The 25661-nt window shown below is 41.5% G+C and overlaps 1 protein-coding gene across 2 annotated transcripts; it reads right to left on the bottom strand.

The window, feature by feature from the left end:
- Positions 1–17354: 17354 nt before the first annotated feature.
- Positions 17355–20787, bottom strand: dmrt2b (doublesex and mab-3 related transcription factor 2b). Of its 2 annotated transcripts, none has more exons than XM_070961443.1 (3): positions 20374–20787; positions 19191–19293; positions 17355–18217 (listed from the first exon to the last, which is right to left on the bottom strand). In XM_070961443.1, the coding sequence occupies exons 1-3, from the start codon at positions 20752–20754 to the stop codon at positions 17367–17369; spliced, it is 1335 nt and encodes a 444-aa protein (XP_070817544.1). In that variant the 5' UTR covers positions 20755–20787; the 3' UTR covers positions 17355–17366. The 2 variants fall into 2 exon arrangements, with proteins under 2 accessions (XP_070817544.1, XP_070817545.1); XM_070961444.1 differs by having other exon boundaries at positions 20395–20787.
- Between the last annotated feature and the right edge of the window lie 4874 nt (positions 20788–25661).

Here is a 25661-nt window from a genome sequence, read left to right as displayed (position 1 = left end):
AAAAAAGTCATTTAAAGTTACAATACTCAAGATTCTTATTTTGACGATGTCTTTTGTGCTTTATGATACTACAACTAGTTATCTGTCCCTCATCTTCCTCACCAACTTTGAACAAATCACCATCTAACTGTGAGCCTGGAGACAGATATAGCACAGATTGGAGCTCAGCAGCTGGATAGCATCAGCTTCATGTAAACAAAACAAACAGGCACCAGGCGACAAACAAAATGCATTTCTTTGAATCAGAGAGACTTACATTGTGCAGAGATTTCAGATTATCTAATCTCATGTATGTCTCTTACTTCTTTTGTGCCGACTGAAATCAGAACATTTTCTCTCAGAAACATGTCTTTATGGTCCTCTTGCTGTATTGTGAGCAAGTCAGACTTTCGCAATTTTCCAAAGTCAGCATTTAAAACTTGAAAATAATTGATTAGCTAACCTCTGTTTCCAGAAAACAATACTCCAGCTCACTAAGGCAATTTTGGAAGATATGACTTCTTCCAACAAAACTTTCTCAAACAGAATATATATTTCAGTATCAAGCACAAAGCAGTGATGGTGTCTGAGAGTGGGGGGTGATGGGCAGATTGTGTGATGACGGAGAAGATGGGGTAGAGGGGGAGGTGGAGGCGTCAGGCCTGACACGCAGTCTGACAATCAGCAGCCTTGCTGTCTCCATTCTCCTTATTTCTATCTGTCTGTCTGCACCTCTTGTCTTTTTCTCTCTCCGTCTACACAGTGTCTGCCTCCTCTGTCTGTCTTTCTCTCACATTTGCTTTCACTCACACGCTCAGACGCTTCTCTTTTTGTGAGGTTGAACACCTTTGAGATGCGTTGGCTTTATGAATTTCTTTCTTTTTTCCAATATCTGTTCGATTTTCAGCCAACTTTAAATGTCTCCCATATTATGGCTCTTTAAAGGCTCTTTGAGGAGCCAGACTGTTACTGAAAGCCTATTTGAGTACAGAATACTGGCCTGTTATATAAATGCAATGACTCAAAGAAAAACAAATATGATCATGCCAAAGATCAAATACGGTAGCGAGTATGCCAGACCGTTACAGCTTATACACATCCTGTTAGGTGAAAGAAAAATGATCTGAAATAAAAAAAATGCCTCAATCCAGTGCTACAGCATTTCACCAACTCGTCCTCTCAGGCATACAGTACATTTTGGTACAATTTAACTTTGATTCACAGTACTGGTCTCCTTGCCGCTGCGCGAAACCTCTGAAAGTTAAGCAGGACTTGTTAACGTCACTCCTATTTTTGCCACTCATCCATCCACAAACTATAATACTCCCTCATTTTCTGAGAGGAAAGTAGCCCCATTTGTCAGCACCGTCACCGCTGTGCTTTCTCATTTGTCTGTCAGTGATTCGGCTCACTGAGTTAACAGCAGCCTAATTCCTGCCGTTCTTTCATTGGCCGTTCGCTCTCACTAGGGTGTCGGAGACCCGCTATAGGGCAGTGATTTAGTGCTTGGAAACTTAACTGCTCCGAGTGGAAACTCACAGAGGGAAGGAAAGGTTTTCCCTCCTCGTATGATGATTGATAAATGATAGTCCGAGGGCCTCCAGGCCTCCGCTGCCCCACTGTAATAACCAGTTACATAGTGAGGAGAGACTGACTAAAATCCTTCCACTGATCTGTCTCTTGGTCTGCTGTGTTTTTTTTTGTTGTTGTTTCTTTCCTTATGCCTGTAACAGTGTGCCACTGTCCTAATCTGCGATGACTGAAGCCTTTCTGTTCGGCGCTGGGTCTTTTTCTGACCGACGCATTAGTTTGATGGATTGTTAGAAAACAGTGGTGACCACACACTGCAATTTCAGGCCAATTTAGGCCACCTTACATTTACATCAGTTTCTAATGGACAAGAGACTGAATCCATTTTGAATTGCACTTAAAGCAACAGTTCCCTTTGGTAGAACATTTGTATGTTTTGGCATGCATCTCCACAACTGCCTTTTTTGACAGGTCTGGTAGCTACAATTACAGGTTTTCTCAAGCAAATCTGCCAGTTTGCAATTGGATGGACAAGCAAGAGCACTAGGGGGGCAATTCTGGGACATTTATAGTCACAATAGTGCACTTATGGGCACTTCAACAGAATTTGCTACTCTGTTAACTTCCACAACTCAGATTTTCCTCTTCTTGGGGTTAAACTCAATACATTAGGTAAAACCCTGAAAACTATTTCTATATATTTATAATAAAAAAATACCTGTTCCAATGAAAATCAAGTTTTAACCTTGTCAACGTGTCCATATACTGTTTTTTTATGTACAATAAAACATATCATGAGTAAAATAAGCTACAGCTGAGCATTTCTGCCTTACAGCTGACCAATGACAGCCATATACCCAAGGAACCAATCACTTCAACTTGTGGGGTGGAGCTACGGCGAAACAGCAGGTGTCATGTTCTGTTTTTGTCTGCAAAGTTGCAAAAGGAGAAATGGTGAGCTGCTGTGTGTGACCAAAGGATGTGAAAATCTGAGAGCCAAACTTCCAGAGAGAACTGGGCTTGCAGTAGCCATTTTCCAGAGTACTGTTTTGAAAATGTTATAGAAAAACAGATGGATTTTTGCCACAGAACTTGTATTGAAGCCCAACACTGTTCCATCCATTCATCCCGGGGACACAGCGAGTAATCTGAAGCATGCTACATAATGCTAGCCAGCATTAGACTGCCAAGTTACATGATGATTCATGCCAAAAATGAGACATTTTATATGACTTGGAGGTGTTGATGAAGAACGTTTCAGCAAACTTTATTTTGCCAGATAACTAAGCTGCTGAATTCAATGATGGCAATTTTCATTATGATAATTGTGACAGAAAACTTGTGTACTGTGTACTTGTTGTACTTGTGTACTGTGTGTGAGTGAAATAGTTTACATTGTGTCCAAAAATGGAGAGTTTATCTTGGACTTCCTTGAATTGACTGAACTGGGTGTTGACCAAACTGTTGAGGCCAAAACAGATGGATTTGTGAAGCTTGTCTGTGATGCGAGTTTGGATGACCAGACGACGAAGTTAGTCGCCATGTGCCATGTGACAGGGCTGCTATCAGCGCTGGGAAGTGCAGTGGCATAACCCTCACCCTAATCTCAAGAACTGCATGAAATCTGCTGAAATCAGCTAATCTAAAGGTTCCTTACTGTGATCCATTTAATCACTGAAGGAGTTGTGTGAAGAGAATGGAATCGCCTTATCACAGATGATCTGAGTTTTATGTAGTTACTTGCCTTTTGAAAACTGGCTCTGTATTTATCACTGAACTATGTTTCTATTAACTAACCAGGTTATCATTTGTTGTTGGTCAAAAACATACAAACGCTTGAATCCTGTACCAACTCTGTTCTGTGTTTAATTGAACATTTAATATGTGGCTACTGGTGAAAATAGAGAAATGCTTCAGCAAATGTGCTCAGATACAGTCTGTGAGGCAGGTGTGTGCACGTTTCCTTGGTCAGATTTTAATCTGCTGTTGGTTCCAAGATAATATTGGGACTGACTTTCTAAGGAACAAAAAAAACAAACAAACAAAAAAAAAAAACGCGTATACTACCTTTGATAGATAATAATGTTTGGCATCTTTCAATGTTTGCACCAAGAAGCATTTTGACAACAAATTATCTTTGGTTGGACTGATATGTCAGGATATGCAACCCACGCACCAGTCAGAGCATTGATATGGGATGATTTTGATAAATGCTGAATTATGTTCGGTGATGATGTTTATAAATTTTCAAAGGAATTTTTTCAATTATTTATTCCCACTATATTTGCACATGCATCTACATTATGATTTAGGTTAAGCAACTGTTTTATTTGTGATCTTCCTTCATAAGGGATTCTCTGCTCCCTGCACTGGCAGTGAATGCATCTTGCACTACAAAATGTAATTCTTGAGAAAACTGAACTGGAATTTACATTTTTGAAGCTCTCATAGTAATTTTTTGCAGTTTATTTAGTTCAGTTGTTATAACAGTGGGTTTAAATCTCAGCTGGGATAGCCTCTTAAAAGCTCTGACCATTTTTAGTATGGTTGAGCAGCTTTGAAATCATCCTCTAATCTTTGCATGTTCAGCACAACTTATGAAGGCGTTTCTCGAACCTTTGCTGCTCTCATCCTTTATTAAGCTGTTGACGTCTCCTGGATCAAGTCATTAATAGCTTTACTCAAGTCTAGTTGTTCTGTGCAGCTCCCAAAAGTGCCATAAACATATTTGGACAGTGGTCAGAGGTCAAGGAGCAGCTCATGTTCCCCATGTAATGACTACATCAGGGTAATATAATCATGTTCAATTCACTATGATGTTTTTCAGTTGTTGCTAATTATCTGCTGGAGTTCACGTCACCGTCTCTGCCACCCATTTATGAAATTCTTTGTCCTCTGCAGATTTTGATCTTGAGCCATAACTGCTGCAGCACGATAAGACCCGACAGCTCATCCACCCATTTTTAATTCCCGTTCGTGTTTGACAAAGAAAGACAACACCGTACGATGTAATATGACCCCGGGACTGCTACAAGTGTGTCTGATTAAATCTGCACTTGTCCTCTTTGCTGTCAACAAGCGCGGTTGGCATCATCTGCTGTGATCCAGCTCATGCGAGGCTATAACGGAAGAGCACCACAAGCTGTGTTCAAAGGAACATACCTCCATCTTGGATATCAAACATTTGGCAGTGGATCCAGTGTGAGTAACTCAATGAGCAATCGACGGTGCAGGATAAAAGCTGACCCCACGAGTAACATTGCTAATCTCTAAAAAAAGCTGGTTATCCTGAGCTCCTGCACGGGCCAAATAGACCGTTGTATTATTATTTAAAGATCCATACAATTAAGTCAAACTGAAACTTCAGTTGTCATTTATCTAAGAAAACATAAACCATAATGATACTACATGCATGCTTTCTTCAAAAGAATGTGTGTTTGGACGTTTGTCTGAGGTTCAAGCCTCTGCGTGGACATTTCCCGTAACAGCTGACTGACATCTGAGAGCTGATGCACTGTGAACTTGTGTGGTGGGCTACTGTCTGGAGCACATCGGAGGCCTGTAGCCTGCGAATGTTGATACTGGACTGTTTTCCCCTTTTTTCAGCACGCACACTTAGGATCTGTTAGCAAGTGTTAGTGATTTAAGACATCTGACTCTTTACAGGAGCAACGCTGAAGCTTGTTAGTCTACATTGACAATGTTAGCACTTATTCCCTCTAGATGTCACTTTTTGTGTGTTATTTCACCACCCACTGAGTGCTATTGTCAGGTTCCTGCGCACTCTGTTGTATTTGTCCCACATCATAAAAAACAGGAGCTCTAGCTTGCATTAGCTGTCTTGATTGCTTAGCTCAAGTTGTGACGGCAAATGACCAGACTGTTAAAACTCACAGCAACAAGTAGTCCTGATGAATTAAATGAACTTTAATTTCACTTTCGATTGAATGGCAATGTAACCCTTTTTATGCTTTACAGTCAGCTTTGTAAACTCTGCTCACAAAGTGTATTGAAAGTGAATTGAATCAAAATCAGTCTCAGAGAGCAACCTTTATATTGGCAAATCCTCTGCCTAAGAAAACTGACCAGCACTGTGTAGGACAGTAAAGACTGGAATCAAACTGCCTTTAAGAGAATGGAAACTGAAATTGTCTTCCTTTCATAGCACCTCACTCTTGACTGTTTTGTGCTTATGTGCTCCAGGGATTTCATGTCTCCTATATACATAATATCTATAAGACCTCAGTCTGAGAAACAGGTCTTTTGCTCATTTTCTATGGCTGATCTCCATTGGCCTCCCTGTGGCTGTTTCCATCACTTCCCACTAGTAAATGTTTTGTCATCAGAAGCTGATATTATGTGAATTAGCCTGTGGCGGAGATTGCCTTGTGGTAGCAATTCATCACCTGTTTGGCAGAGGTGGCTGCATGAGTGACTGAGCGAGCGGTTACTGGCATGACGTGCAGAGCGAGCATCTGGTGTAGGGGGTTAATTGAGGGCGATTAAGGTGATTAATAGCTTTGTTTGAAGTGAAAACACAAGACAGACTAGCTTGTGTTACAGAGCAAATATTTTGGGGAAAAAAATCCATCAGTGGCAGGAGGGCAGAATGGCTACAGAAGGTAGCAGTCAGGTGCGTGTGTGTGTGTGTGCGTGTGTGTGCATGTGTGTGTGTGTGGGGGGGGCAGCAGGAATATTTAAGCTCTCTGCTTAATGGCTATATGAAAAAACAGACGTAGTGTGCATTCGTGAGTGTGTTGGGTTAGGGAAGTGGCTGTGTATGTGTAGAAGGAAATAGAGACATAGACTTGTCTGTGATCATTGAAGGGGAAAGAGTAATATTGACATGGAGCTGGCTGGTTAAAAAGAGCTTCTGTTTCCATGCTGCTCCATTCCTATTATTGTCTTAGAGAAGCTTTCACTGGTTGTGTGTGTGTGTGCGCTCGCGCGTGTGTGTAAAGTGAGACTGAAGAACGAGACATGCTCACATTTCCGTGCTCAGTACAAACATGCTCGAACACACTTCAGCTGAACTGTGGTTGTGGAAATCCACGTTGTCTCCTCCACAGATGCTCCTCTCCCTCGCTCCCAAACCCACCGCCCTCAAAATCTTGCCACTCTGAAACAGGAAGCAGTTTTGCTCGAGTAGCTTGAGAAATGGCTGCTTCCTCCTCAGGCGTCACAGGTTTTGTGTCCTGGATTCGTTATTGGCAAAATTGTTGATTTGTGCTGAAGATTTTGAATTTGTTTTTGATTTGAATGAAGGATTCATTTTTCCAAACTGTTTTGTTTGTTGCTGTTCTGCCTGTTAGAGATTTTGTACTAAAATGCATTTTATTACAAAGCACTTTGTAACTTTTGTTTTAAATAAATCATTTTTTACTTACTAAGCTAACTTTTATTTTACAGCTGTCCTTGCCTTTGTTCCCATCATATTTGATAAATCATGCAGCTTCACATTTCCTCAGCCAAACCTTTTCAGTATAAACACAGTGCCACTAAAAAGTACTCCACCCCCCTCATTTTATTGATTTACAATATTGAATCAAAGACGATATAGTGTGACCTTTTTTAAATCAATGATAAACAGAAAAAAAAACTTTAATGCCAAACTGAAAATAAAAAAAGATATGTCTTAAGAAGTACTCACCCTCTTTATCGGGAAACACTCAATCCTTAAAGGCAGCTGGATTTAGAAGCCACATAATTGGTTAAATGGATATCACCTGTGTGTAGGCAAGGGCTTTCAGTTGATTGTGGTGAATACACCTGCATCTGCAAAGTCCAGCCTTTGTGAGTCAGAACAACTGAGCGTCCCTCAGAGCACAGACCTTTAAAGAGACATGAAAAAATATCAAAGACAAATAAATAAGATCACAATAAAATGATTGAGTCACAGAGTTAAAAGCACATTAGATGAAGGCAGCATTAAGTCTTTCTTTTTTTTTTCTTTTGAGTTTTAATTTCACTTTTAATTGAATTAATGTCTTGTACAGTGTCGTAGTTCAGGCCTTAAGAACAATCACACTCACCAGACAATCTAAAGGACCTCGCAGGACCATACAGGTTCTTAACCATTGCAAACATTTTAAAATTAGAGTTACATGAACTGATCCTGTATGATTCATAACTAACATGTAAAGGATTGATCACGTTTTTCTCTTGTCTATTATTTTTTTGTTGTTTTGTTTTTTTTGTTTTATTTGCTTTGTCTGCCAGCGTGGAACATCCTATTCTCGCTCATCCTCTCAGACGTCAGCCTAAGATTTGGAGATTGACGGGAGAACATTTTGCATCCACCACTTCACCTGTTTACTTGTTTGAACTGCTTCTCCTTCCAATGAACCCCATTTAGAGGAGCTGTTCATGAAGCATCATTAAACTTAGATTCATGATTCATTGCGTTGTGCAAGTTGAAAGTAGTCAGTCTACCGGAGCGCAGAGAGTTTCAGATTGGATGGCTTTAGACTGTAGTTGAGTGCAGTCATGCAGTCGAGTATAAGGAACAATCTCTCCCTCCTCCTCTGTCAGCCCAGTCACCATCTGTGATATGTACAGTGGGTCTACAGTATGCCCACCTCCAGAACTTCACATCCCTGGTGCAGAATTCAGGAGTTATAATGTCATGTAAATTGAATACAGTCAGTCATCTGCAGTATGGAGCTGCACACAGTGACTGTAGTTATGTTGGCAATTCTCATTAAGCACTAAAGCACTTGGAAAACTAGCAAAGTATCAGAAAATCTCACCATATACAGGCAATGTTCTGCCATCTACTCAACTTTCTGCTAATATATATTCCATTAGAGCAGAAGAAGATGTTTTATTTGAATGTTTTCCCCCAGAGGCTTCGCTCTGAGAATTTGTAAAATGAGCCGTATTCAGCTCAGGGGGAGCAAAGGAGACAGGGTTGGGACGTGCCGAGGTTGTCTGTCAAAAGCAGGACACATGTCAGGGAAGTCTTTCATTTCACAACAGAAATCACCTCAGAAGAAATGAGGAAGGTGAGCAGGAAGACATTCACGGTGACGGGCTTTGCCTCATCCACCATCTATGCCAGCACCAGTCAAAGCACCAACCTAAAATAGACATTTTGTTTCCCATAAATGGCTTAAACACGTGCTGGGCTGAAACCCGAGATGTATAATAACATCTTTTTACTGACACTATTTATATTGTAAAAGCTATTAGACTAAATTGCATGTCATCCCTTTCTCTCCTCTGTGCTTTTCATCCTAGTTTTGGCACCGACATGGTCAGGGGGTTTGTCTGTGAGCATAAGCTCTCTTGGCCAAAAGGGAAAGTAAAATGCTTTAAAACATGTTGCTGATCTTGGCAGGTTGTATCACAGTTATGGGTTATAGCGAGCCACGGGGTTCCTGCTATCACGCCATCTCAACTTGCCCACACTTTCCCTTAAAGGCTTGTGATTCCCTCCCGGCGCCCTGTCCATGCCAGCTGTTATTCTTACAGGTCTGTGAACCTGACATCAAAACATGGTTTTATGTGTCATTAAAGTCCACTATCCTCTCCTTTTAGGCCTCAGAGATAATCAATCACTTGTAAGAGGGTGCCAATATGTTAGCATACAGGGCGGTGTACAGAACAGGACATGAATAACATCAGGGTGGCTCGGATTACCGGGACTCAGAATGTGGTCGAGGGGATTGTTTGAGTTTGGGTTTGCAGAATTTTCTATAGAATAAAATCTGACCCAAGCTGGGTAAATACTGCTTTAATGGTCATGCAGTATGAGTTGCGTTTGCATTGATGTTATTGCTGCCACCCTTGGTCTATAAAGTTCCCGAACTTGCCTGACGTGCTGGTTTTTAGCTTATAAAGGTGAGAACTCTGAGGCCGGCGTACAATGCTGGGAACCTCATGCTAAAGCTACGCTGGGGAGGATCACAGTACGACTGACATTTATAACCTGCATTACAATGTATTTATATTCTAAATAATCATATCTGATGGAAGAGATTGCTGCACAATTCGCCTCTTGCCCTCGCTCTGTTTGCTTCCATATCTGCAGAAGTGCCTCATTCTCTGCAGTGAAGGATGGGTACTGATGAGAGGGAGAGATAGAGGAGTGTTGAGAAACATGTTAACGAGAAGCAAGTTTGTATAAAACAAAGTCCAACGAGCGTGCACTAGATAGGAACCTGCAGGAGGCGGCAAGATCAACGCCAAGTCATATAAACACAAAATTTTGGGCATGCTGTTGTGTTATGGCACAATAAGGGTTTTGTTTTTAAAGCAATACAGCTAAAAAGGATGTAATTTTAACTTTAAAACTGATGTTATGGTAACAGAGGATTTTAAGGTTGCTGTGAGCTGTTGTATCAACATCTCTTCAATGCTATGATGTTTTCTGAAAGGGAGAGACATCTAGAGAGAGTGAGAGAGGTGAGAGAAAGTGCAGTCTTGTGGTCTGCTTTGGTTTCTAATATTGCAGAGGTAGTTCTTCAGCGGCCAAGCGGCACCATGTGATGGTAACTGGATCGCTACACAGCTGCAGCCGCGGGCACCGTCGGTCGTCCCCAAGGCTGCTGGAATAGCGACAGGACAGCTCCGCACACATGCAAGCACACAAATACTGTACGTGCACACACCAGTGTATGGAAAAACCCAAATAGTACAGGATGGGGGTAAGTGGGGAGGTGTGGGAGAGAACTCTACCCTGCCTGTTTCAAAGATGTTTTTAAAGCTGTGAAATTTCTAGTCCAACCAAGGCAGGCTCGGTTTCACACAGGGCTGTCTTTTAAAGCCAGAGCTGGTGTGTTTGTTCTTCTGTTAAATGAAGGGTGGCGGTGGACGGACTGGAACGCAACTACAGTCAATTAGCAATGTCTCTGTCAGAGGGCAGACCAGACGCTTGTTCTCTATTAAAGCCATGTTGTTTCTATTAGCTCTGATGGCCACTGCTGTGAGTTTATGGAACAACTGGGGCAGATTTGCTCCACACAAATAGATGAAAACAGGTCAACCTTAGACTGATTGCATAGAGCAACATTTTGATTTGTTTGGTATATAGTAACAAATGTTTGAGTTGCCTTAAACACTCCAACCTGTGTTGTAAAAACTCTTTCCTCAGTCTAGCCTCACTAGAATTCAGCATAATAAAAGGACAAAGCTCAGACAATTTTTCAAAAGTAAATAATGGCATGGTGGGTCCAGCAAGCGTTATTAAGATACTGTACATATAATCTGCCACTTCTTATTGAATTGACAGCAGAATAAATCTTCATCAAGGCAGATCAACACAGACATGTATAGACAATATAAACTCCAGAGTGGCTTCAGCCTCAAGCAACAAAGCAATGCTGATGTCCTCTGGCGAGTGAGCATGTGTGTGTTGTACTCACCTGTCTGCAGTGCATAAAGCTCACAAGAGTCTTTCATGTCCTCTCTAGGTTCAACTCCTCTGCTGACTCACTCTCAAAGTATAGTATAACCAGTCCTCTCAACCTCTCTGGTTCCACTGCGCTCTTCAAACAGTGTTCAAATGCATTTGAGCTGAAAGAGTGCTCTGCAGTCACAACTGTGACAAGGATTAGCAAAAACACCAGGAAGGCCTCACACACCACACTGAGCGTGCACGTTCCAGAAGTGAAAGCAGAGGTCACTGCTAAAGGATTCACCATTTTTGAGTATTGTAGCATTTAGTATTTAGCTAGACCCACCGTGTATCAGCTGGTCATGCAGCAATCTGGGTGTGTGTGATTTGGGTCATTTAGCGTGCTCACTGGGTGCTGCATTAAATAAGTGATAAGCTATGATAGACGCAAGCTTTTTTCACCTATGCCACAGTGCAGTAATGCTAAACTGAATCATAACAACGTAATGCTTAATTATATGGCATTGCTGTCAAGGCACAGCCCAGTTGCACCTCTGACACACTGACCCTCTGTGAGGGAACAATCACATTTAAAACTTTTATCTTTTCCACAGACTCTCATGGCATCAGACACTCCAGAAACTTCTTCTGTACTGAAGCTGCTGCTCTCTTTTATTCCATTCTCACACATCACTTTCTCATTAACTTTTATCTTTATGCTGTAGCAGATGTGAAATGTGCTGAAGTACAATACTAGATTAAAAGGTAAGCTAATCATCTGCTAGCTAGAGTTTCATATTTACTGTACAGACATGAGTGATATCAATCCTCTCATCTAATTCTCAGCAAGAATGCAAATAAGTTTATTTACCTAAATGTCAAATTATTCCCTCAAGTACCATAAAGACTCATAACCTTAAACAAACACTCACTGTCTCTATTGATCTCCTCTTAAATGAGATATTATTTATCGTTTGGCTTACTTTCATCAAGGGAAGATACTTTTTTGATTGTGTTTGCTGTTCTTTTGTTTTGGAAAATGTCTCTTTTTTTGGTGAGATCATCATCCTTGACTTAGGAGCACAGCCTGGTCTGTGCGGCATGAAATCCCTCTATGCTGTGCAGACAGATTAACTAGGTTGTCTGGTGATGTGATCTATTGAACGCATCTTGTTTGCCTGAGTCTGTCCGTCCATCGCTCATCTTATATAAATTATTTCCGGTGATATCTTAACCACAGCTGGTGTGACACTTACAGGAACCATACATCCCTACACTTTATTCCAGACTTTAAAAACTTACACCGATTTGATCACTGAGGGTCAAAATTGATGTCGCAAACACCTCTTAGATATTACTGTCAAATTGGGATGAAACTCGATGAATCATTCTTGGCCGTTTTCTAGAGTCAAAATAAATTACATCATTGGCCGGAGGGGACTGTCTGATTAAATGCTGCCATTTCAAACTCTGACAGGCTGTACATGTTCAACACCGGGCTCATTTTTCCTTCTAGTCGAAGAGGTGAAGGCACAGGTTTTGCTGTTTGTCTCTAGCTTAATCTTTCTTTCAGTTTGAGAGGTCATTGTACGGCATTGAAATGATTGTGTGCTAACTGAGGCAATGGCACACATAGCGTAACCCTACACCAGTATCTCTGAGTCAGGCTTGGCTACCAAACACCAGAGAGCATACAGGGCTGTTGCAGGGCAGGGTGAGACAGGAGAGAATCCAGAGTGCTTTGCAAGTTGGCAGACAGATCAAACGCTCTGCCCTGACCCCTCATACTCAATGTTGCAGATACTTCTTTGAAATAAATAGAGGGAATACTGCCCGGAGTGTAATGATAACACCTGCATACCATAGATAGCAGTCTTACAAATAAAACATCCTTACAAATAAAATCATGCAGGAAAGTGTTTGTACTTTGGGAAAGTGGAAAAAAAAAAAAAAAAAATGTTGTAATGAATAATTCATATTGTGTGTGTGTGTGTGTGTGTGTGTGTGTGTGTGTGTGTGTGTGTGTGTGTGTGTGTGTGTGTGTGTGTGTGTGTGTGTGTGTGTGAGCAAGTAAAGTAAAAAGAATTCAAGTCAATATCTTCCTGTCAGTGTGTTTTAATCCCATATTTCCCCCAGGACCTGCAGAATCTACTGTCATAGAGAATTAATATAAGTTGTTTGCAGGAATTGTGTGATCAAACTTTTGCTTTTAATGAGTTGGATTCAGGGTTAACACCCAAAAGTTAGCTTAAAAATGGTGCTAAATCAATGAAGCCTGTAGAAGTCAAAGAAAGTAAATCAAAACATCCATCGCGTTTGGAAGCTTCTAACAGAGCAGTTGTGAGTACAACTTAAAGTGGCAATCACAAAGATTTTCAGTCCTGGTAGATTTGGTAACACCTGTAGTTACTGGTGGTAACAGCAAACTCTTTTTTAATTCAACGTGTCCCATAGCACTGGGGCCAGCAAAACAAACTCTGTTGTTATATTTTAAAGAAGTCAGGCAATCATTAGCCTTTTCCCATCATTCTGTGAGCAATATTTTTCATGCTGCATACAGCCTGAGTCTGTGACCAGCAGAGCACAGTGAAGAGTTTGTAACCTCACTGAGAAGTTGGAGGTGTGCAGCCTGCAGCTCTTCATCTAACAGCTCACTGTGGCTGCTGCCTCTTGTTCCAGTAGTTCCTGCAATATTTCAAGCTGATCCACAGTTCAAATCCTGAAAATGAACACTGTCTTTGTGGTCCACTTCTGATGAATAATAGCAGTGAGTGCAAAGTTCATCAAACACACTGCATTTCCTGTGACTTCTTCATAATAAAAGTCAACTTGTTACGCCAATTAAATGTTTTTAATATGAAGCTGCGGCAGTGGAAATGTTTGTGTAAGCGGTAACTTAATATAGGATGTTACCTGAAAATGCTGATAGCTACACCCAGTTCATAATACTGCAAATATATACAGTAAATATTGCAATACTTTCATCAATGAGCCATAGTCATCGTTGTGTTAATTGTTTTGATGATGGTGAGTGAACAAACAAAATCTTTGAGATTAGAACTTACATCACATGAGGCATGTTGACCCACTGAAAGTCGAAAACTGAGACCCCTCAAGAAGTGATGGTAGTTGGTTTAAAGCAAGTGACACTGACCTGTCCGCACAGACGAATTAGTTTCACAACATTGCAGCGATTCCGGTGGAATTAATTGATTTTGTCCAGGCCTTTATGTCCTCGGAGGCTGTCACGAGGAAACCAATCACCAACCAGGATTCGCTTAGGCAATCACTCAAATGAATAAAAGCAGCTCACCAGCAGTTCATCAAAGCAGGTTCACATACCATCGCAATCACCAGAGTAATCCAATCTTCATCACAGTCTAAAAAAAACAAATCCACCAAGTACATGAGATTTTTAAATTCAATTCTTAAATTCAAATTTGTCATCCACAAAAATATGCCTTATCCTTAGCAGGTTATTGTTAAATCTAACCTTAGTCACCCAAAATTCTGTGAAAGAAATTAGCATTGTTTGATCTGAATGCAAAATATGAGATTCTGCCATCTGTATGAGAACATCTGAGAACAAAAGAGTACAGGAAGCAAACATTCAGGCACCAGTGGGCCTGCTGCTTTGGTTCAATAACATATCAGAGAACTTTTGTCATGCTAATACATTTTACGGGGCAGACCAACTGTTACAACTTGTCTTCATGCAAGCTCACATGCAGCCATTTTGAGTGGACCATTCAGATAATCCTAAAAACCTGATTTGAGCAGGCATGCTGTTTGTACTTATTCAAACTCAGTGTCAGAAACAGAGTCCTCATCAACCTGGAGAGTACTTGACACTGTCCAAACATGCAATAACAACACCATTAAATTCAGATAGCTGCTCCCTCAGAGATGCCAAGGGAAATGACCTTGCCACACCAAGACGTATGCTTTTAGTCCACTCTCATTCTGTAATGAGGAGAGCTGGCAGGATGATCAAAGGCTTTCCACTGAACCCTGATACTAAATGTTGCTGATGATCTGTCCGAGGGGAGAGCTGAGACTGACATGTAGATCATACCAAACAACTACAGAGGTCTGGCTGCTTTAATCAGGTCTTAAAGGGTGATTGGAGTGAAAAACTCAACTTGAATGACAATTTAACTTCCCTGCACGTCTGCCTTTGCACACAGCTAGTGTAAACACTGCAAGGTGGTAAAGGAAATGAAGGCGATGGAAAAACAAAGATCATTCAGATAGTTCTGTGCTGCACAGCTGTAGTACGATGGCTTCATGCTCGGCCAAGGTGGGCCTAAGGTGGTGTAGGTAAAGACTGCAATGCTGGGTGGGGGTGGGGGTGAATGTAAAGAGTTTTGAAGGAGCTGGAGCACACGTAAGCTGTGGGTTAGCTCTTTGTCATGCCTCCTCCACCCACCAGCTCTCTTTATTTCCTCCCATCTTTCCAGTCAATGCTGATAGAGTCTGTATGATGAAAATATGAAGATCAGTGTTACAGGGAAACGCCAAAGCAAAGCTTTTCTACCCTGAACGGAGTGAAATCAATACTGCCGAAATGGAAATGAGGCACAACGAGAGAATGAACAGCGGGAGCGCCAGAGGTGGGCGACAAAAAGCAGAGGGCGGAGGAGAAGAAGGGTCGGGGCTGTTGCAAACCCAAAAACATGTTTCAACCTGTTGAAACTGCTTTGTCAGCCTGAATCCATTAACCCCCCACACGTCCTCTTTCTCTCTCCTGTCCTCCCCCGGCCCACAAAGGAAAATGTTGATAAACTGGCGATTGCAAATCAAATCAAACCTTTCCAAAAAGCACAGAACAATAAAGCTAATCGGTAGGTCTGTACCGGTACAGTCCTAACAAGGCTGGTGGAACATGAATGGCATTACAGAGCGAGGTCACTATCTATAAAGCCGCCACACACCTCGTCTAAGGACACTCCAGAATGAAACATGAGGGACTGGATAAATGAGCTTTTCCTCTAGGTTTGCTGGGGGTTTGGCGTGAATTGATTTATATCCTCTATGTTGTGCTTCACAGAAGTCATTATCACCCCTTTGTGACTGATGCTTATCTTTTTATCATCGCAGTGAAAATGGCAATTTGCTCTCATTGCAAGGAGGAGGTTTTAATATTGCAGAATGCCACATATAAAAAAAACAATGGCACGTATTCAGCCCTTTCTGGCTTGCCACCTCCTCTCCCTTTGTGCCAATCTTCCCTCTCTGTCTGTCCGTGAAAAGACAGGGAGAAAGGCATTCTGATATGCTGGCAGATACGAGCAAACAAAGACACGGGGCAACACACTATCGCCCCTGTGTTGACGCCACAAGGTCCAGAGTCGTCAAAAGTATCTGACCTCCATCTCTGCGAGATTACGCCGCAGAACAAAAAAAAACAGAGGAGAGAAAAAGTGGATATAGATCAAACGCGTGTTCAAACAACTTTGGGCCAGCGTCAGGCTCAGCGTACAATAAAGAACAATGTCGCCTAGGCAACACTGGTACCCTCCCTTTCACCCTTTGTGGAGTATTTCTCATCTTCCCTCATTCTGTTGGTGTGATGAAATCATATTCTATGAAATATTAAGCAGTATGCCATATGATCAGTAAGTGCAAGGATAATGACAGACTACAGTCTGACAGAATGTCTTTGGAGAACAATAGAGCTCATGAAATACCAATAAATAATGAATACATGTCTGACTTGAATAAAGGGAGATGGCAGGTGCAGACATATCACAGTTATATGTCTTTTTTGCTGTCATCCCTCTCTGTGCTATTCCAAAAACACTTTTGGAAAATCTTTGCTCCTTTAGCTGTCACCACCTGCTTTCACCCAATGTTCCTCCTTTCCTTAGTTTTTATATGATTAAAGAGAGATTTCTGAGCAGCACCTGGTTTGTTTTGACACCACAATGCCCGAGAGTGGCGCGGGGATCAGCCAGTCACCTCTGCACTTTGATTTAAAAATCAAAGCATAAAGTCAGAAATGGGCACAAGTTCAAACACTGTGTGACTTTTTCATCAACTTTGTTTTATGGAAGTATACTGTATATTTCTTCTGCAGGAAAAGATAATAAAAGAAGACTGATGTGAGAAGGTCAAAGTGGAGTGGTTCAGTATATTTTCACCACATTGCTGACAGAGTATAAAAAAAATGAATTGCATTTTTAAAGTGTGAATTTGCACAAAATATGTTCAATGTATAGATATAAAAATGAAAATATAGCAATAAAGTACATATATGTGTGTTTGATTGTTATATTTTTTTTAATTATAGTTAAAATATAGCTGAATACGTTTTCATGAGAAATAAGAAAAAATACAGACTGCAATGCTCATATTTCATATTTTTTCTTCACCTTTGCAACTTAATAACAACCAGACCTTGTCGAGAAAAGTGTTTCAATGCCTCTAATACGCGTAGCTATTTTTATATTCATCCACTCTACATCAATTCTTACTCTGCACATAAACAAAGTGCACTACACGGCTTTCCATTTGCCTGTCAGGCCCTCAGCAGAGCCTCTACAGAGAAAGGTAATGGCCTCACAGCAGCAGTCCTGGCTGAGCTGCCATGAGGGCTCTTGCCAGAGTCGACATGAGCACCTGCCTGGTCGTCAGGAGTGTCTGCACACCAGCCCTTAGCTGTCAGAGGCCTGGAATCAGGAGTCCTGCTGGGTGCACTGATGTCTGGCCCGCCCAGGATACACTGATCTGATCCAGAAATAGAGCGTGTGAAGGGTGAAGAGCCATTTGAGTCCATTATTTCTGTAGGTTCTGAGGGGGATTTGACAAGGTCTAGACCTGACAAGGAGCTGCCATGATGTATGAGTCTTTGTTGTGATGGAGGAGGTATTGGTTCTGATCGGCCCCTCCTCTCACAGCCTTTCCAGCTGTTCTGCACCTCCTCTTCCTCCCTGGTTTGCTCTGAGCTCTGGCACACAAAGTCATTAAAATCATCTTCTGGAGAGGACCTGCTCTTTAGGTGGAAGAACTGATAGAACTGGAAGTCACACTCATACAGAGGCTTATATTTATACACAGGCACACAACTGGACGCCCCTGCAGCGGTGGGGTCCTTGTTGAGTAGACAGCAGTGGAGGCTAGGGGAGACAGGCAGAGGTGGAGGGTGAAGCACGGAGACGAGGGCAGGGGAGGAGAAGGAGAGGTCGCTCTGCAGCTCTCTCTGTCTCAGCTCCCGCTCCAGCATCACATTCTCCAGCTCCTTGTCTGCGAAGGCTCTCCTCTTCCTCATCCGGGCGCTGATGGAGGGACAGGTCAAGTGTGTTTGGTCACGCTGTGTCTGCTTTGACCAGCAGGAGGCATCGTCCTCCGGCGGCACCACCGGTTTGAGCCCTGCATGGAGAAAAAGCCACATGCTGCTGTTATGTGTTCATATATTTAATTCGGTTACGGATAATGAAGTTGCTCCAACCAATTAATTGTTGTGTTTATGTTTGAGTACTTTGTTCTTTATTATTTTAATTATGCAGTTGGTTAGCTGTGTCATTTTTGCTTTACTGAGAGCTCAGAGAGGCTGAGAGGGCTGTAAAGAAGACAAAGCCTGCAGCAGGATTTGACTGCAAGCCAGCAGGTATTAAAACACAATATGTATTACAGTAATGGCCCGTTGTGTGAAATAGTGAAGCCACACTGATCATGTTTGTTTAGATAAATGAAGTGTGAGTATTGCTGGGTAATGCCATCCAAGGACTTAAACAGGCCTTGAAAATGCAGTTGCAGTTCCAATGTGAGCATATTACATAAAGAGCATGCACTCGTGTGAAGGTTTGTATGTCTACTCGTGGGAGCAAATGTGCTGATCCCCAAAAAGTCAACCATTGATTTTGGGTTGACACATACTACAATTAGACTTAGGATAAGGGTTAGGTTAGACATGGACAGGTTAATATTAAGGTAAATCTCAAGTAAATAAATGTCCTAACAAGTCATTTCAATGAAATATTGATCTGATTAATGTTGTCTTTGTGTAAGTCAATTTGGCTACGCTTCTGCTCCGAAAGAGGTTACATGTGACTTGAAAATGTTTTTGCACCAATCCCATCTCACCTTGAGCAAGTAAAAAGAATTTAATTTGAAAGGTCAGCAAGCAGTGAATCACTTCCTCCTCTAACAAGTGATGAACCAAGTTGATCAATTTGTGATCTTGAATTCATTTTGATGAACTCAGTGTATTAAAAGCAATTAAACAAAATGTTCAGGTTGGCTATAAGAGTTTTGTCTGATCCACTGGAAAGAAAACGGCGTTTTCTATCACAGTCTAGGAGAGATGACGTTAATGAGAGAGGAGATGTTAATTAAAATATACCCTGCAGGATGCTCTTAGCCAGAATGCTCGGCTCTGCTGCTCTGGTATAACGCTGATACGCTGTCCTCCTCAACGGTGCTGCACACCTGACCCCCCTCTTACCCTGGGAGAAACATGGAAACAGGAATTAGACATTTGGACATAATCATATTACACTGAGACCATGCCTCAAGGGTAATTAAATAGAATTAATACATTATATAAGAGGCAAGCAGAGCTCCTTGTGATTCTAAGATTTAGGCTAAAAAGAGATCTATTTGGCCATTTACCTTGTTGACACTCAAGGGCGGCTTGGGAATAGAGCTTCTAGATATAAATGTAAGTCAATTTGTTGAGGAGCATTTAAATGCCGTCTGTTTTATACGGCTAGTTTAGGTTGTATATTGTTGCACTGATGTTATAATTAAGAAGTTCACATTTTGCCTTCAGTTGTAAATCCAGACTTCTGTTTGTGAATGTTTTGATTATTAATTCATTCATAATTAGTGTGTCTGATGGCTGCTTTGACTCGTGTGTGCGTGTGTGTGTGTGTGTGTGTGTGTGTGTGTGTGTGTGTGTGTGTGTGTGTGTGTGTGTGTGTGGACTTTTTGATCTCAAGGATACTTCCAGATTAAATAAACTTTATCAAAGTTCCTGGACAGCTCGCTCCAATCATTATAACACATATGAGCCCAACAACAAAGTAACTGATAAAACTTAATTCAAATGTTCAAAATCTGATCTAACTTGTAAATGTTGAAAAACAAAAGAACAAACCAATAAACACTGTTCTTTAGCCAATAGCTCTGCACCTATATTGAGATCTGTATGTACTGCCATGGGCCATGAGAGGGTCAGACTTCAGTCAGACACTGACTGAAAATATTGATGATAGCAGTAATTGTTCAGTCTTTATTTCTAAGCGCTTCTGTAAAGTGTAAAATGATTAAAGATTTCTCTTCAGAAAATTATACTACATGAACAGCTCAAGAAAATAATGTGGTGTTAAATGTCTCCCATCACAAGTGAGCCATTACACTTTCAATATTTCTATTTATTTATTTCCCATGGACCCACATTTACTCTGCATATAAAATTGCTCTTTGTGCTTTGTCTGTTAACAATGGTTTGTCTGCTGATAATCATCTACTGGAGGTCATGGTTTACCCATCTGCTTGTTCTTCATCGTTTCTCCATCACTGACCTGGCCTTGCGCGCCCCTCACCTCCGCAGCTTGCTGCCGCCTCAGTGCGACCTGCGCTGCCATGACCCGCTGCCGTTCCACCACCAGCAGGCAGCAGGCACAGCGACAGTCCCTCCAGCGGCAGAAGCGTTTGTGGCCTTTCAGACACGACACGACGCCGTGGTTCCGACAGCGGGCGCATTTGGGGCTCCGGGTCATCTTGCGTGGTTTCTGTTGATGGCGCTCCGGAGGCAGGGACACTTTCTCCCCTCCGTCCCCGCGGCAGCCGCGCTGCCCAGCGCATCCGTCAGGATTTGTCACGTCAACAACTTGCTCGGATTTTAATACGTCAAGTTTTGCTGTGGTCTCCAGCTGCAGGCCTCCTTCCAGCTGAGAGGACATCTATGACTAAGAGCGCCGGAGTCCCACTTTTAATCCGTGATGCACGATGTTGCTGCTAACTCTGAGCAGACTTTTACGCATAAGATTAAAAAGGATTTTCACTCAAAATACTAATAATCAGAGGTAATTATTGTGGTAAGTTATTGAAGTAGAATTAGTCTAAAAATGCAATTCATTGTCTGCCAAAAAAAAAAAAAAAAAAAGTTCCCATTAAAAAATCAGGAAAGCTAATAACGCACAGCGGTGGTGTTGTTTTACGCACGCCTTTGAAACAGAAATATAATTAAGAAATCGAGTTCAACACTGCTGCACCTACAACATAACGCACATAGACTGCAACAGGTTCTCCTCATTGAAATAAATCATCTTCCATGAGACAGAAACTAAAGCGAAGCATTCAGAGTCTGATCCCGGGTACAGAGAGGCTGTGCGCCACAGCTTTACAGCAAACCAGTTCCTATTGAACACCAAGCCGTGAGGAGTGGTGTCCGGCTTCAGACTGCCGCTGCTGCTACATGACGGTGTTTTCAGGGTGGAAACTTTGCAGTCTACCGCCAGACGTTTGAAATGTTAAGCCTCTCTCAGCTGCTCCCTGACGCTGTTTCCAAGAACAAGCGGACAGTAGACCGGGCCGCAATGCCGAACTCCTGGCGTGGGACCTGAGAGCGAAGGTTTGGGGAAGCCGTTTGCAGTAAAGCGTCTCTCTCTCCCTATAAACTCCTATACCTGCCCTGGCCTGCCCACCTTCGAAGTTGTTCTCATCTTTCAGCAGAGATTTGGGATCTTGCCAGACCCACATCTCCAAATTGTTATCGGCGAGCAGAAAAAAGTGTCAGAAGTTTTTCTTTAAACTAACTGAAGGAATGTTAAGGAATTTTAAAAACTTACAAATTATAACAAGGGACTACAACCACCACTATTACAGTCCTAATTATCATCATTATTATAATAACAAACAGAGAGAGAGAGCTAAAGAGTAGGCTCACTTTAAAACATAAAATTAGTTCATGTGCCCGTGAGGGTGCATATGTGTGAGCTGTGTGTTTTACCAGACTGCTACAATATGGACTAATTACGCACGCGTGGAGAGGAGGCTAGAGGCGAAACGAGAGAGAGAGAGAGGGAGAATTAGATTTTCATATTACCTAGGAGTTATGTTCACACTCATATTTATTCATTCTGCTGTTAAATAATTCATCGATTTAATGGCTCTCTTGATGTTTCTCGTGTCATCATTTCTGGGCATGAAGCAGAATAATCAAAACCCCTGAAACACTAAAATATGCCCACTTAGTTGTTTAGATAAGTGTTTTTGACATTGTTTTACTCATAGTGACTTAATCTGATGCTCATCTTTTGAAAATGATGATTTTATGTTGTCAGGTAACTCATTATGCGATGCAGAGATGGGAGTAATCGTTACTAAAACTAATGCTGTTTATTATTAGCATAGGCTATACTTGTGCTTGGATTGTCATATAGCAGATTATGCATCCAGTGGATTTCATTGAATGTTGGTGATGTGCTGCACTCAACTCTTCAGCAGCATGCACTCAATGCTAATGCAGTGCAGTGAGGTAATGTGTAGAAAAACAGCTGTTTCCTTGCCCATCACTACTGAGATGGTATGAAAAGTGTGCTCCCTACTGGTTCGATTCTGCTATTACACTCAGGGTATTTCTTCTAGGGTAAAACCAGACCACGCTCACTCATTTGTCTGATCTCTATTTTACCTTATTCAAATAATGTCCATGACAGGACCATCTGTTGGTCAGATTTCTCAACACTGAGCATCCACAAAAACACATGATTCTCCACAGGAGGCTCCCAGGCTTTCTATAATTAGACTAGTCATCACTGCAGATCCTGACACCCACAAGTTGAGCTCATGATAACGAATTATCACAATTTCCACTTCAGGCTTCAGGTTAGCAATGATTAACTCACTATATACATTACTACATCAGAACAGGTAAAAAATATATTTAAATTGCTCATGCTTTCTGCATATTACTCCAGAGAGGAATGATTTCAAAAACCTGAGAAATATTGTAAAATATGCAAAGTTTGCCTTTGTTTCATTTACTCATTTACATTGAGTTTATCTGTAAAAATTAATTGATGCCTACAACTAGAAATACTGCATGTATAAAGGTCAGGGCCATGCCCATCAATATTCACTGCATGTGCAAATTTACATTAAGGTTAGAAGAAGGTCAGAGTAACCAGTAAATTTAGTGGAATAGCTCCAAAAATGTTTTCTTTTCTGAGACATTTTAAATATATTAACAGGCATACAGTATCTTTTTTACACACAACATTATGTTCAGGGGCGCAGATGGCAAAGGCCTCATCATTTTTGGTCTTGATCCTCGACTTAGCCATGGCCAGAAGTGCCCTGCCAGGAGATTTCAGGATGTTGACAGCTCATAAACGGTTAAAAGACCAGATATCAAAGATATAAGCAGGAGCCTGAGCCAGCTGTGCCCTAAAAATACAATCACCAAAGTCATACAAACAATTCTGAAACAAACACACAAGCAGTACAGAGATAGATACAGTGTATTGTGATGATCTGACACTTTGTCCTTTCAAATAACCCCGCTGCTGAATTCAATGTAAGCTGGAGGTCTGCCAGAGTTTGGTATTGCCGACAGGAGAAAAAAGTATCAGAGAATTCAAGAGATGTAAAATCATTCATCTCTTAGTGTCTAATATTTGCATTGTTTCCAAAGTGGTACAACAACATTTAGTCTATCTTGAATATGAATATGTATGATAATGAATATGAATGGGATGTATATTTTACCAACCGGGTACAATAGTATAATAAATCTTGTCATGTCAAAGGCATCCTGCAGTGCATAGATAAAGCTCTGATTGTGTAACAGGAGTAAATTTGCCCACCACCAGATTCAGCTGGTAGCTGTACCTCAGTTTTGTAGATCGCTCCAACTGACACTCCAGGGGAATCTGCAGAAGATACTGAGGGTATTTGCACACATTACAGTCTCAGTGAAACCCCACCCTGTCAGGTGAAAAGCAGCAGCCATGGTGACCCCATGTGTATCAAAGGACGTACTCAAAGGAAGCAAGGAAGGCCAGTTCCCCAGGGACTTCAGTGCCAGGGGAACTGGTAATAACCAAAGGGCTTTCACAACAAGACCAGAATTTTCTCACCAAATAAATGAATAAAGAACACATGGTGTCTTTCACACAGCATAAAAATCAGGTACATTATGTTTTGTAGTGACTCATTCAAAACAAAATCTGCATGGCAATATAGTTATTACAAAATGATATAATAAAACACTGTTATACTGTAATGATATGTTTTCAGAGGAAAAGTTAGAATTGTTGACAAATTCTGTGCATTAAGAAACAGATAAAATGACCTTATACTGTAAAATGAGTATGAATTCTAAATAGGGGGACTTAAAATAAAGTGTTATCTCTACAATGCCCGTGCATGGCAAATACATTATGGTTAAAAGCACTTGATTGCATAACACGAAAAGATTGTCTTCATGTAAATGAAGCTGACTTTAACATGTAGAAGATGGGATGTTGTGTCCTGTGTCAAACGCACACGTTTTATACACACTATCATTTGCACAACCCTCCTTCTAGGGGCTTTATTTCTTTATTATTTCGTTATGTTTTGATGCCTCCGTGCGGGCGACAGCTGTGGTTGGAGGCATTATGTGTTTGGGTTGTTCGTGCGTCCATCCATCATCCGTTCCTGTCAACGCAAAATCTCAGGAACGCCTTGAGGGAATTTCATTACATTTGGCACAAGTGTCCACTTGGACTCAAGGATGAACTAATTTGAATTAAGTGGTCAAAGGTCAAAGGTCACTGTGACCACACAAAACATATTTTTGACCATAACTCAAGAATTCAAATGGTTATCCTAACAAAATTTCACACAGATGTCTTATAGGATAATGAAAGCTTATAGCTTTCATTAAATTCCTTCAAAGTCTTCACTATATAGTCAGTTGTGAGAAAAACAAAAGCACAGGTTGTTTAAAGTGTTTAAGGAAACCACAGATCTTTTTCAGTTTTCAGTCGAGAACTGTCAACAGGCGGGTGAATGGCTACTGTTGCCTGGTATATAATAGGTGGGACATGCCTGTTGTTCAGTGTGTCCATGAAAACCAGGTAAGTGCTCCCTTATTAATACCAACAGCACAGCTGCCTGCATTGGAGTGCGTCTCTCAGAGCCCCTTGTCTCTCAGAAAAATTGACTGTCATCAGCAGTGACATGGTGCTCTGGCATTCCCATCACACGTCCACCTCTTCCCTGCACTTTGTACTGAGAGTTGCGCCCATCTACTCCCATTTTCATAAGCGAGATGGAGTGTGACAGACTCGTTGGCTCCCACCATTCGACCTGCCAGCGTGTCCTCCTCCATCTGCTTCTCCCTCTATGATGGACGCCCTCAATCGACTTGTGAAGGAACTCAAACAGAACACAAAAAGCAAACAAACAACCTGTAAGTTACACTCAAGGACAAGAGCACTGCTCCAACTTTATGTAATGCGCTGAAGTTTAGAGAAGGAAAACAGAGGAGCTGGGAGGCAGGGTGCATTTTCAAACAAAATCCTGAGCTGAATGTCAATTCACTTCAAAGGGAGAAATAAAAAGACACTGGGCTATGTTTCACGGTGCCTTTGCACAAAGGCTTTAACACCTTTATCCACCTACTTCCAAAGAGCAGGAGACACCTTGGCAGTTATCAGAGTAAGGCAGAGGCCATTAAGCTGACAGTTTTTTTCAAGGGAGGTTTAACCTGCACCTTAGAGAGCATTTGAGTTTGGCAAGCCTGCTAAGATGGAACAAACGCTTGAATAATGCTTAAATAAATGCACTTTTAACCCCGTCATATTAGACACTATCAGGT

Source organism: Chaetodon trifascialis, chromosome 4 (assembly GCF_039877785.1).
Source record: "Chaetodon trifascialis isolate fChaTrf1 chromosome 4, fChaTrf1.hap1, whole genome shotgun sequence".
NCBI classification, from domain to species: Eukaryota; Metazoa; Chordata; class Actinopteri; order Chaetodontiformes; family Chaetodontidae; genus Chaetodon; species Chaetodon trifascialis.
This window is presented reverse-complemented; position numbering and strand designations above follow the sequence as displayed.